Here is a 12351-nt window from a genome sequence, read left to right on the forward strand (position 1 = left end):
CCTAATTTTTAATAGGTTAAAGGGTTAGTCACACATTGGAACAGAGTAAGTAAATGACAGTGACATATTTATTACGTTTATATTTGCTTTGTTATCAAACTCCTAGTGGCACCAGGAGGCAGGAGATTCCTCACCTTCTCCCTGGAGTTGAGAAGGATCCACAAGCTCCATTATATACTCCACATCCAACTGCACAGATGAGAGATCACAGCCAATCAGAACGTGGATCAGAGCTGGCAGGAAGTCATCAGCGCCAAAGGCTTCTGGGAGAAAGATTAGCAGGTTACCAAAACCATCACTATGTGTACATAAATATATATATATATATATATATATATATATATATATATATATATATATACGGTTTTTGAGTAAACCCTTTGCCTGCTTTATTCAATGTAACATTGAAAGAAAGAAGAGATCAGTGTATCTCAAAAGCTTGCACAAATAAAAGCATTTTGTTGGCCACAGAACGGTATTGTCTATTCATTTTTTATTATATATATATATATTACATGGCTGTCTTTGGGTGGGTTTACTGGCTTTGCATCTTTACCCAGGCTGTGCTCAAAGCTGTGAAATGCAGCAAGCAAAAGCTTACAGGGGACCATGTTATATGGTTTGGAAGCAAAATGTGGCACTGTGTGCTCATTTGCATGTCATTTCCCAGTATCCCTTGCTGCAGTGGAAGCGCTGTGTGCTGGGTGATAATGGTGAAAGGCGGGGTTGCCGACCTGTCTAAGACATGCAAATGAGCATACAGTAATATTTCCATTTAATATATATATCTATATATATATATATATATATATATATATATATATAGATATATATATATAGATATATATATAATATTAGGATACAGACAAGGAGGAGATACCTCAGGTGACTGGAATAACAGTTTATGTGACAAGTGGGTGGGCAGTCTTTTAACACCATAAGAGGATGTACATTGACCCTAATAACACACACACACACACACACACACATATATATATATATATATATATATATATATATATATATATATATATATATATATATATCAAACAAAAGAAAAAAGCTGCTCCTCTGCTTATGGTATTAGGTGTATACAATAGAACTGGCTGTAATAATTCAACACTGTATAAACTAGTACAATGAACAATATGTTAATATTATCTAACACAAAAAATAAAAATGAAAAATAAAAATAATAATAAAACCTGTAAACCATAAGAATAAATGACAATGATATTGCAATATATATATAATCCAAATAGAAAAAGAGTGTAAAAACCAGTCCTCAAAAAAGTCCAATAGATGATGTTGGTTCTGGTGTAGAGGGTCTCCGGCTGCTCTCAAAGTGGACAAACCACATCCACAGGGAATCTAAAAGAAAAGGGGGAAGAGAGAGCGTACACCCATAGCGTAAAAAAGTAAATTTAATGAGGGGAAGGGAAGGAGGGGGTAAAAATCGCACTTACAAAGGTACAATAAAATCAAGCATATCGTGATATATAATCACCACCATCCGGTTAATCTCTGCAGCATCTTGGGGTAATTCCTATCTTGCAGTACCAGGATAAACGTCCCAATCAATGTCCAGGGTAAGTGATCTCCTAAAGACCTGTATTGGAGTCCTGGAAAGTAGCTCCGAGAATGGCAAGCCTCTGCAGCAATCGCGCGGATCAGTCAGTCCCAGCGCGCGGTGATGACGTCAGTGTCCATGCGTCTGACGTAATGAGGGAGCGTCATTACGTCAGACGCATGGACACTGACGTCATCACCGCGCGCTGGGACTGACTGATCCGCGCGATTGCTGCAGAGGCTTGCCATTCTCGGAGCTACTTTCCAGGACTCCAATACAGGTCTTTAGGAGATCACTTACCCTGGACATTGATTGGGACGTTTATCCTGGTACTGCAAGATAGGAATTACCCCAAGATGCTGCAGAGATTAACCGGATGGTGGTGATTATATATCACGATATGCTTGATTTTATTGTACCTTTGTAAGTGCGATTTTTACCCCCTCCTTCCCTTCCCCTCATTAAATTTACTTTTTAACGCTATGGGTGTGCGCTCTCTCTTCCCCCTTTTCATATATATATATATATATATATATATATATATATATATATATATATATAGCAACTGTAAATATTACTGTGTTAATTTGCATGTCTTAGACAGGTCTGCAACCCTGTCTTTCCCCATTATTGCCCAGCACACAGCGTTTCCACTGCAGCAAGGGATCCTGGGAAATTACATGCAAATGAGCACACAGTGCCACCTTTTGTCTCAAGCTCGTATTACACAACCTTAATGATTGTTATATATATATATATATATATATACTGTATATATATATATATATGCAAATACAACTGTATGCTCATCTGCATGTCTTAGGCAGGTCTGCAACCCCACCTTTCACCATTATCACCCAGCATACAGCACTTCCACTGCAGCAAGGGATTCTGGGAAATGACATTCAAATGAGCACGCAGTGCCCTGTGTGCTCATTTGCATGTCATTTCCCAGAATCCCTTGCTGCAGTGGAAGTGCTGTATGCTGGGTGATAATGGTGAAAGGTGGGGTTGCAGACCTGCCTAAGACATGCAGATGAGCATACAGTTGTATTTGCATATTTGCTTTCCTGTGGAGGGGTTTTGTCACTTTTTTTACTCACCATAACTTAACTCAGTATTATGGTATATATATATATATATATATATATATATATATATATATATATAAATATATATGAAAACAAAAACAAATCAGCGCTAGGGCTAGCACAAAGAGATTAAAATATATGTGATCAATTAATATAATCTCAGGTACTGATTAACGGGAAATAGGCCACTAAGATGCAGCTCTAATGAGGATATGCCTATCCTAGAAAATTTGGGAAAAAAAGCGCAATCCTAAATAGCTATAAAACATCAGGATAATTTATTAAGGCAAAAAAAAGTTTGGTTGCTGGACAAACAGGTAAAAACAAACACCGTATAAGCAATAAATCACAGTGAATGAAAACAAAAAAGGATAAAAGAATGGAGGAAAAAATATAAATCCAAAAAATGTGTCCAAAATATTTCCAATAGATCTATTGTGAAGGAGTAGCACTGTAGATGATATAACACTTACATGTGTAGCCTGATGGTTTGGTAAACCCTAAAGTGGGTAGGGAACGTAATTTAGTTTAAAAAACAAATAATTTGTGTTTTTATTTTTAAATTATAATCAATTATTTTTATATATGTTTTTTCTATATCTACATATATATATTTTTATTATTTTTGTTATTTTCAAATGTAATATTTTTTTTTTATTTAATACATACAGTATATTTATATTTTGATATTGGTTCAAATTTAGATTATTTTAATATAATATTGGTTATAGTTTAAATAATATTAAGTTTCTTGTAGTTTATTTTTGTTTATTTCCAGTATTTTATATTGGTTATCTTTATATTATACTTCTGTTGAAATTATATGGATATATATATATATATATATATATACAGTGTTCGACAAACCTATACATTTGCTCGTCCCGGGCGAGTGGATTTAACCCCCGGGCGAGTAAATATTGGCCCAAGCAGCACACGTTTGGTACTAGGTGGCGAGTAGATTTTTTTGTGTGGCGAGTAGATTTTTTGGTGATTTGTCAACCACTGTATATATATATATATATATATATATATATATATATATATATAAATGTAAATACAACTGTATGCTCATCTGCATGTCTTATGCAGGTCTGCAACCCTGCCTAAGACATGCAGATGAGCATACAGTTGTATTTACATTTGCATATTTGCTTTGCTGTGGAGGGTTTTTGTCACTTTTTTTACTCACCATAACTTAACTCAGTATTATATATATATATATATATATATATATATATATATATATATATATATATATATATATATATATATATATATATATATATATATATATATGTGTATATATGTATATATATGTGTATATATGTATATATATATATATATGTATGTATGTATCTATGTGTGTATATATATATATATATATATATATATATATATATACAGTGTTCGACAAACCTATACATTTGCTCGCCCCGGGCGAGTGGATTTAACCCCCGGGCGAGTAAATATTGGCCCAAGCAGCACACGTTTGGTACTAGGTGGCGAGTAGATTTTTTTGTGTGGCGAATAGATTTTTTGGTGATTTGTCAACCACTGTATATATATATATATATATATATATATATATATATATATATATATATATATATATGTGTGTCTCCCTCTCAATTAACCTATCAGGTTTTAACTAGCCCTATAAAGGCTCATTCCCAACTCCTTAGGTCACACCCTTGAAGAAGTCAGTGCAACAGCTGACGAAACGCGTAGGTTACGTCACTGTCTCCAAAAGCTGATTGTGGGAGGAGGGCCGAGCAACGAGTGAGGAGTGAGGAGTGGAGAACAGTAGTCAAACATACACCAGAGAAACAAAGTGGAAGGCTGCAGTTCATGTTGAGTCTGGCATCTAGTGGTTACATCAGTGATCACTCTACTTGCCACATTACCTCTCTGATTGAAGAAATTTGGCTGTCGGGAGGGGGGGTATACAGGAGGCAGGACTGTGTCTCTAGTGATACCCGGATCAGCGTCACGTGATCATCTCCATCTTGAAATTACTGCCGCAGTTGACGGAGGGAAGCGGAGACCCCCTGGGGTCCATCGCAGATACACTACCTGGTGAGACCGTTCATTTACCCCCCTCTGCCTTTATCCTTTACATCTGGAATCCACTATACAGGACACATCTATCAGCCTGTTACTGCTACTTTGTTTATCCACATTGATCTACACCAAGGTCCTCCTACTCCCCATTTGTTGCTACATTCATTGCTATGCATTTAAGTGTTATATCATCTACAGTGCTACTCCTTCACAATAGATCTATTGGACATATTTTGGACACATTTTTTTGATTTATATTTTTTCCTCCATTCTTTTATCCTTTTTTGTTTTCATTCACTGTGATTTATTGCTTATACTGTTTGTTTTTACCTGTTTGTCCAGCAACCAAGCTTTTTTTGCCCTTAATAAATTATCCTGATTTTTTATAGCTATTTAGGATTGCGCTATATATATATATACATATATATATATATATATATATATATATATATATATATATATATATATATATATATATATATATAGTTGCAGACGAGAATGAAGTACCTTTTTTTTCACTAGAGGCCTCCATTGACTCATATATGAGTTTGCAGACCTTCAGCAAGAGTCTGATCATCTTCTCTGGGGAGTAGGCCACATGCATAATTGAGAACTTCTGTTGGATCTTCTCCATGGTGCTGGACCCTGGCAACCCTGCACGTAGCTCCGGTTCGGACAGGCTCTTGGCCTTCATCTTCTGCTGGTTGGCTAGTAGCTTGGCCAGGGACCCATCCTTGCTGTGAATGTTGAGTAACTGGGAGTGAATAATATCTCGGAGAGGCTTCAACACACACTTGTACAGAGAAGTCTCGATGATGGCAGCTGAGGAGAGCAAAGGTGGGTAAAATATTTAGACCAGTTAAGGCAAAAAGCCTATGTCCCAGATCTGTCATCTCATCATTGAGTCTTAATTATTTGGGGCCAGTTTTTAGCATCAGCATCCCAAAGACTGTAAATACAAAGTGGCACTTTTCTATTAAAATTCTACTTTTTGGTGAAATATCACCAATTATAACCATTTGAGGTTGACATCCTTGCTGTGCCCCTACATGGGTTGCTGACTCTACTTCCATAAAACCAGACTTGTTCATATGAGCAGCTAAACTCTTATTGATTCAATGGGGGTGATTTACGCGAATTGCATCTTGTGTCTCTTCACGTCAATGTATACACTTCTTTGCTCCAAGTTTTGCGCCATATTTGTCAGCTTGCAATTCGAGCAATGACAATAGGAAGGAGTTTTAAGATGCTCACATGAGATACAGCAAATTCTGTGTCTCTCAACGTTACCCTTCTATCTTGTATTTGCGTAGGCAGAACCTTTTAGACCGAGCCTGCTAGCATTGCTACGGCTTATAGGAAATGAAGCTGCAGGATAAGGTCACTGCCAGTACTGTGTGTGTGCAGAGAAGAAATATATTCTAAAATTGTGTGACCACAACACACGATCAGGAAGGTGACATCACTGTGAGCGGAAGCCCCAAATTGCATTGGAAAACCACAGAAACACATTCATTCTGGGAACTAACATCTATTATTATAAGTACAGTACTGCATAGCAAGTCTAACCCACTCGGGTCCCTATAACATCTGATGTGAAACAGTCTCACCCTTGCTGGGAAAGATTTTACCCCCATGCATAAATTAAAGGCATAATCAATTGTATTTTATAAAAACTAACATCTACCTTAAACAAATGTAACCCGACTTAAAGCAAAGTTACTGTTGCTTTATGCTGTTTGGCAAAGTTGCTGGCTGTTTTTGTTTATTTGGAAATAGGAAGAATTTTCTTTTAAGCAGGTCATCAGAATATTGTGGGGGAGGGGGGGCACACTTGTCAATCAAGTGTGTACTCAACCTTTAGTCAAACCTGTCCTTGTTAGAGCCAATTAAGATAAGGGGGAAGTAGAAAGTGGGGCTTTGCCTGCAAAAACCCATGTTCTGCACACTGGTTTTGTGAAAAAATATTCTCGGTAGCATATTGGTCCTGGAGAAAAGCAGATTTGATGTATGTCGTGAGACCTTTTAACAGACCATATTAAAGTCCTCCGTGGCATAAAAAAAAAACATATTGGATAAGAACAGTCAGAACATTCCTTGAGAGAGTGTGTCGTGGACAGGTGAGTCACTGGTTGCCAGCAGCTTCTTGGTGGTGTCCAATCTCAGCAGCACCACTCATAGCCGTTGGTAGGGTAGAGGGAGGGGAGGAAGAGAAAAGAGGGGGGACTAATGGTGCAGTATGTTAAAAACAAACTTTAGTACACCACACACAAATAAAAAGGTCCCCCCTGAGTGGGTACTCACAATCTGGTACTGACACTCAGGGCACATAAAGGTTTCTTTGATACAGCATCTGCTGCCTGGTGTGAGTCCACAATGCCTGCGTCCTCCATCTGTGGTCCCCTTAAGCGGCCGTTGGGGTTGTCACATGGCTGACTGCACGCGCCTGACGTCACTAATGTCCGGTTTGGAGAGTCCTCCTCCACTCAACGCATTTCGCAAGTTGGGGTCTTGCTTCGTCAGGAGTGTATGACACTCCTGAAGAAGTAAGACCCCAACTTGCAAAATGCGTTGAGTGGAGAAGGAGGAAGGAGGACTCTCCAAACCGGACATTAGTTATGTCAGGCGCGTGCAGTCAGCCATGTGACAACCCCAGCGCCCGCTTTCGGGGACCACAGACGGAGGACGCAGGCATTGTGGACTCACACCAGGCAGCAGATGCTGTATCAAAGAAACCTTTATGTGCCCTGAGTGTCAGTACCAGATTGTGAGTACCCACTCAGGGGGGACATTTTTATTTGTGTGTGGTGTATTAAAGTTTGTTTTTAGCATACTGCACCATTAGTCCCCCCTCTTTTTCTCTTCCCCCCCCCCCTCCCCTCACTCTACCCTACGGCTACGAGTGGAGCTGCAGAGAAGCACCAAGAAGCTGCTGGCAATCAGTGACTCACCTGTCCATGACACACTCCCTCTTTCCCCACGTACCTGTATCCTGAGAGGAGCTTGGCTTTTTCTTCAGTGAGGTTGAGTGGTCATTATCTCTATTGATTTTCAACCCATTGCGGTTATTAATTTATTTATTTCCCACTGGCACTTTATGTTTTAGTGCACCAAGTTTTTTATTGTACCATTGGGTTTTGATTCCTGCATCTTATACTCTACCACCAGCAGGTGGTGCTGTAATATCCTCTGGGTAAGCGCCAGGCAGTCTTATATTCCTTAGAACATTCCTTGAGTTTGAAAAACATTTGAGCTGATTCCAAGAAGATGTTGATTAATGGTATTGTGATGGTGTTGACTTTATGCTGAAATGTAGGGGAAATTCCATCTGCGGAGTTATGTACAGGGCTCGTCTTTAAGTGGTATTAACTGCTGTTCACTCAATTGTAGCTCCATGAAGCCCCATAAATGAAAGAGGCATAAAGAGTATAAAGAGGTGCCTTTATAAAATGCTGTCCGCCGCTTGCACAGGCTCTGGCGGTCAGCGTCGGGGTTTCCAGCTGGAGTAGGAACGCTGTCTCTTGCTTAGTGCAGTACGCCAGTCCAGGTCAATTGTATTTCCGCCCACAAATCGTTCTGGCCTTTAAATAGTTAAGTGATATTGTACTTAAGCAGACTATTTAAACCTGAACCACAAAGAGAGCAGCCAATAACCATGAGGAAGTGACTATGGGTGTTCTCGAAATGTGTTGGGTGGAGCTAACTGACGTAGCAGAGTGCAGACAGAGGCTGTGGTCGAGGATAACCAGTGACATCATCAAGGAGGGACGCTGTGTCTCCCGTGCAGCCACGACACTAGACAGTCTTCCTACTCCAGCTGGAGATGCCGACGCTGACCGCCAGAGTCTGTGCAAGCTGCAGACGGCATATTATAAAGGCACCTACCAAACAGCCAAATTATAAGTTTGCATTTGGTTGGAAATGCTTATTAAATTTGTTAAAGTTTTTATACTATTCACGTCTCTTTCATTTATGGGGCATCATGGAGCTACATTTGACTGAACATAGTGGATAATACCACTTATAGACAAGCCCAGTGCACAACTCCACAGGTGGGCTTTTCCCTACATTTCAGCATAAAGTCAACAGTTGGACAGTACCATTAATCAACATCTTGCTGGAATCAGCTCAAAGATCTATCAAACTCAAGGATTGTTCTGACTATTCCATATCCAAGAGGTTTTTTCGTGCCAAAGAGGACTTTAATATTGTTATGTACTTTTGTTTTGGGAGAAGAACCTTTCAAGGTCCCCATGCTGCCATTCCCACATACAGTAGGTTTCCTGCCTCAAAACAGGTAGACTGGTCCCACAGATAATTGCGATCATTTAATTTCAATTTTAGTATTTCACTGTTTATTAGGTTTAGCACTTTGTGTTTGCCTTTTTCTTTTGTTCTTTTAGCAGACCAGCATTGAAGTTCTTCATTGATTAAATGATTCAGAGATTAGATAGTTTACAGAGCTTCAAAACTTCATGGTTTCTTTTTCAAGAGTACAACTAATGAGCATTCAAAAGCTGTGTACAATATAATTGAATCTATGAAGAACTCCCTATAATACTGTGAGGATTGGTCCTTGGTCCCGCCCCCGTGATGTATCCCGTGACACATTGGGTGATGCCCCTCGCACATGTTTCCTTTGACCTCAGCTTGTACCCGGGCCGCTGCCTTCTCTGACCCCTGACCTCGGCTTGTATTTGGACTCCCACCTTCTCTACTCCTGGACCCCCGGCTACGCACAACGATCATCCAACTTCTCCAACCCCAGACCACGGCGAGTATCACAACCATTCTGACCTCTCCTACCCTGACCCGGCTACATGACCACCACTCTGCACTCCGGACATGGTTACGCGGTTGTAGATCGGTGTATATTACTATCCCCACCTTAGCCTCGCGGTCCTGTCCTGTTTGTGGTGAGCACTCATTACAAACACTTCCTACTGTATTGCTCAATATAACTGCTCTTTATAAGTCTTATAACACTGTGTTAGTGGTACAGTTAACGTGTTAGTGTTTAGGGTTAGTGTATCAAAGTTAGCATTAGTGTGTCATGGTTAGGGTTAGGTTGTCAGGCTTAAGGTTAGAATGTCAGGGTTATGGTTAGTATGTAAGGACTGGTGTCTCAATGTTAGGTTAGGGTTGGGGTCAATGTGTTGGTGCTAAAGTTAGTGTCTCAGTGTTGGGGTTAATGTGTTAGGGTTAGGTTTAGTTTGTCTGTCTTCATCTTCCATACCTATTTTGAAGTCATCTATTTCATGGTGCTGCAGAATTTCGCAGACCTCATTGCTCTTGAGCAGATGGATCTTAAGATTGGTGAGTTGTTTACGTATGCTCTGCAGCATCTCAATGCTTGACTGGTGGTTGCCAGACCCATTCAACATGTGGCAAATGAAGGGTTGAATAGTACCACCAATATAAGAGGCTGGGTCTTCTGCAAGCTGCTGGATCCTGTTCCCGAGATATTTCTCTGGGGAGACGAGCCCTGTTAGCATGCTGCTGACAGTCTGAAGGCTATGACGGACCTTGTTTCCGAGCCCGTGAGAGTGCTTCCTCTTCTGGATCAATGAGTGGCAGTCCCCTTCTTCCTCGACGCTGCTGTTGGACACTGAGTCCAACTCCAGAAGAGGAGGGAGGAGAAAGCTGTCAGAGGAGATTAGAGAGGTTTCTGAGTTTGATTTCTTTAGGGTCCACTCCGCTAAGTGTTCAACCTCTATCCAAGATACTCTGTGTGGAAATAGGGACTGTCTCTTCTCATTTGGCTGATCTAACATCTCATTATCACGCGCATGACTTTCTTGTACCTCCTTGTTTCCCTCTTGTGATTCTTTTGATCTCACTCCAGTCTCTCTCTTGGATCTTCTCAGTATCTCCACTTTAGATTTCCTTGAGATATCAATGATTTCTCCCTGGGTGTCTGAGTGCTCCTTAACTTTATTAAACCCTCTAGAGATTACCTCCACATTACTTCTTTGGCTTCTTCTTGGGGTCTCCTCCTGATGTAGCGGGACCTTGTGGTATTTATCTATTTCCAGTCTTTCACATCTAGTCAGTCCATCTAGTTGCCTTTCTGTCTCATTAAGATGATTTACTTCCATATCTGTGAAGGTGACAAGTTACAACAGAGGTTAAGAACACTTCAGCTGACATTAATACTTTACCTTACACTATATTACCTTAATAACTTTACTGTCATATTGAACCCCTTTGCTATTAATACATTAAACGTCACAGTCAATGGATCAGTTTGGTCTGACCCCTTAAAAGGTGGTAAAAAACAGTTGCCTCCTCCTCAAACTCTTCTAAGTGCAAGAAAATGCTCCTTAAAAATCCCAAATAGAATAGCATGGCGAATAGATCTAGGTTAAGCTTTTAATATCAGTCGTATTACAGTAAGTTACCCTAATTTGATCCAAGAAGTAAGGGCATGAAAACCAGGGGAATCTGGGAAAGCAAATAGCAGCCACAATCAGTCAATACTTACAAGTATAATTATCTAAAAGTCTGCAGGTTTGCAAATACATTTTGGGTAGTGCTTACAATTGGTATATGAAAAACATGAAACAGTATCGTTGTTGGAAGTGTTGAAGGTAGAATACATATATACAGTAAACAGATATACTCACCTGGCAGTGAGTATGTCAAAGCACATAAATTGCGTGGCAAATGTAGTAGCAGGTAACAATGTAAATCTTACAGAGGAAAACAGAGAAGGGACTAATTGCACAGCATACAATACTTTTAATATAATATAATATATAAATATAATATATAAATTTAATATAAAAGCAGAACCCCCTGAATGAAGACTTACAAGCGTGCTGTCATTCAGGACATATAACAGTTTGTGAGGATTCGCCGTTCTGGTGCTTCTGCCCCCTTATCCCCTTACTCGCCCATCTGATCCCCATGGCACTCAAGAGTGGCAACCTAGCGGTGGTACTTACACGCGGCGCGCGGGTACTGCGCGGGCCCCGTCGGCCTCTTCTGTCTCTGGGCGCAGGGCATGTTCCTGTTCCTCCGGCCTTGGCGCGCGGTGCACGGTCTCCCCGTCGGTCTGCGGTCTCCGCCCCTTGGTCCCGCCCCCGTCCTGACATCAGGACTATGCGGCGCGGTTGTGATCCTCGTTCTGCCTCTGTTCCCGCGGGCCCTGCCTCTGGTCCCCGTACTAGTGCAGGTGTCGTGGCACGAGATGACGACACTTGACCAGGTCGCCTACGTGTTGCACGGGTTGCGTGCGGCACGAACTTTCACTCTAATGCGGTCGCAATTGGCTGTGCAATAGGACACACCTGCATGATCAAGCAGCCTATGCGGAACCGCAGCCCCACTTCCTGGTTGCCTCCCATTGGTGGGAGGTCCTTTAAATATGTTCTCAGAACTCTCAGTCATTGCCGAGCATCACTCCTGTTTGTGTGACGCTTTTACTCACTACTCTGTGCCTGTCTGCCTGTACCTGGCTGCCTGGAACTTACCTTGTGATACTCTCCTGCGCTGACCTTTGGCTTTGAATACGACGATGCTGCTTTCTCCTGCACTGACCATGGCTTTGGCTCTTCGACAACTCTACGCTCTCCAATCCTGACTCCGGCTACGTACCCCAACGATCTGCTACTCTATACTCCT

The 12351-nt window shown here is 40.8% G+C and overlaps 1 protein-coding gene across 3 annotated transcripts in view; it reads right to left on the minus strand.

The window, feature by feature from the left end:
• LOC142502408 (ras and Rab interactor 3-like) overlaps positions 1-12351 on the minus strand; it is a 31388-nt gene that overhangs the window by 2089 nt on the left and 16948 nt on the right. For all 3 annotated transcript variants that reach the window (XM_075613345.1, XM_075613346.1, XM_075613347.1), the window contains 3 exons: positions 9962-10825; positions 5233-5547; positions 135-263 (listed from right to left, as the gene is read on the minus strand). In XM_075613345.1, coding sequence (XP_075469460.1) covers positions 135-263; positions 5233-5547; positions 9962-10825 — 1308 coding nt within the window. The remainder of the gene's footprint in view (positions 1-134; positions 264-5232; positions 5548-9961; positions 10826-12351) is intronic.

The sequence above is a fragment of the Ascaphus truei genome, chromosome 9 (assembly GCF_040206685.1).
Source record: "Ascaphus truei isolate aAscTru1 chromosome 9, aAscTru1.hap1, whole genome shotgun sequence".
In the NCBI taxonomy this organism is placed as follows: Eukaryota; Metazoa; Chordata; class Amphibia; order Anura; family Ascaphidae; genus Ascaphus; species Ascaphus truei.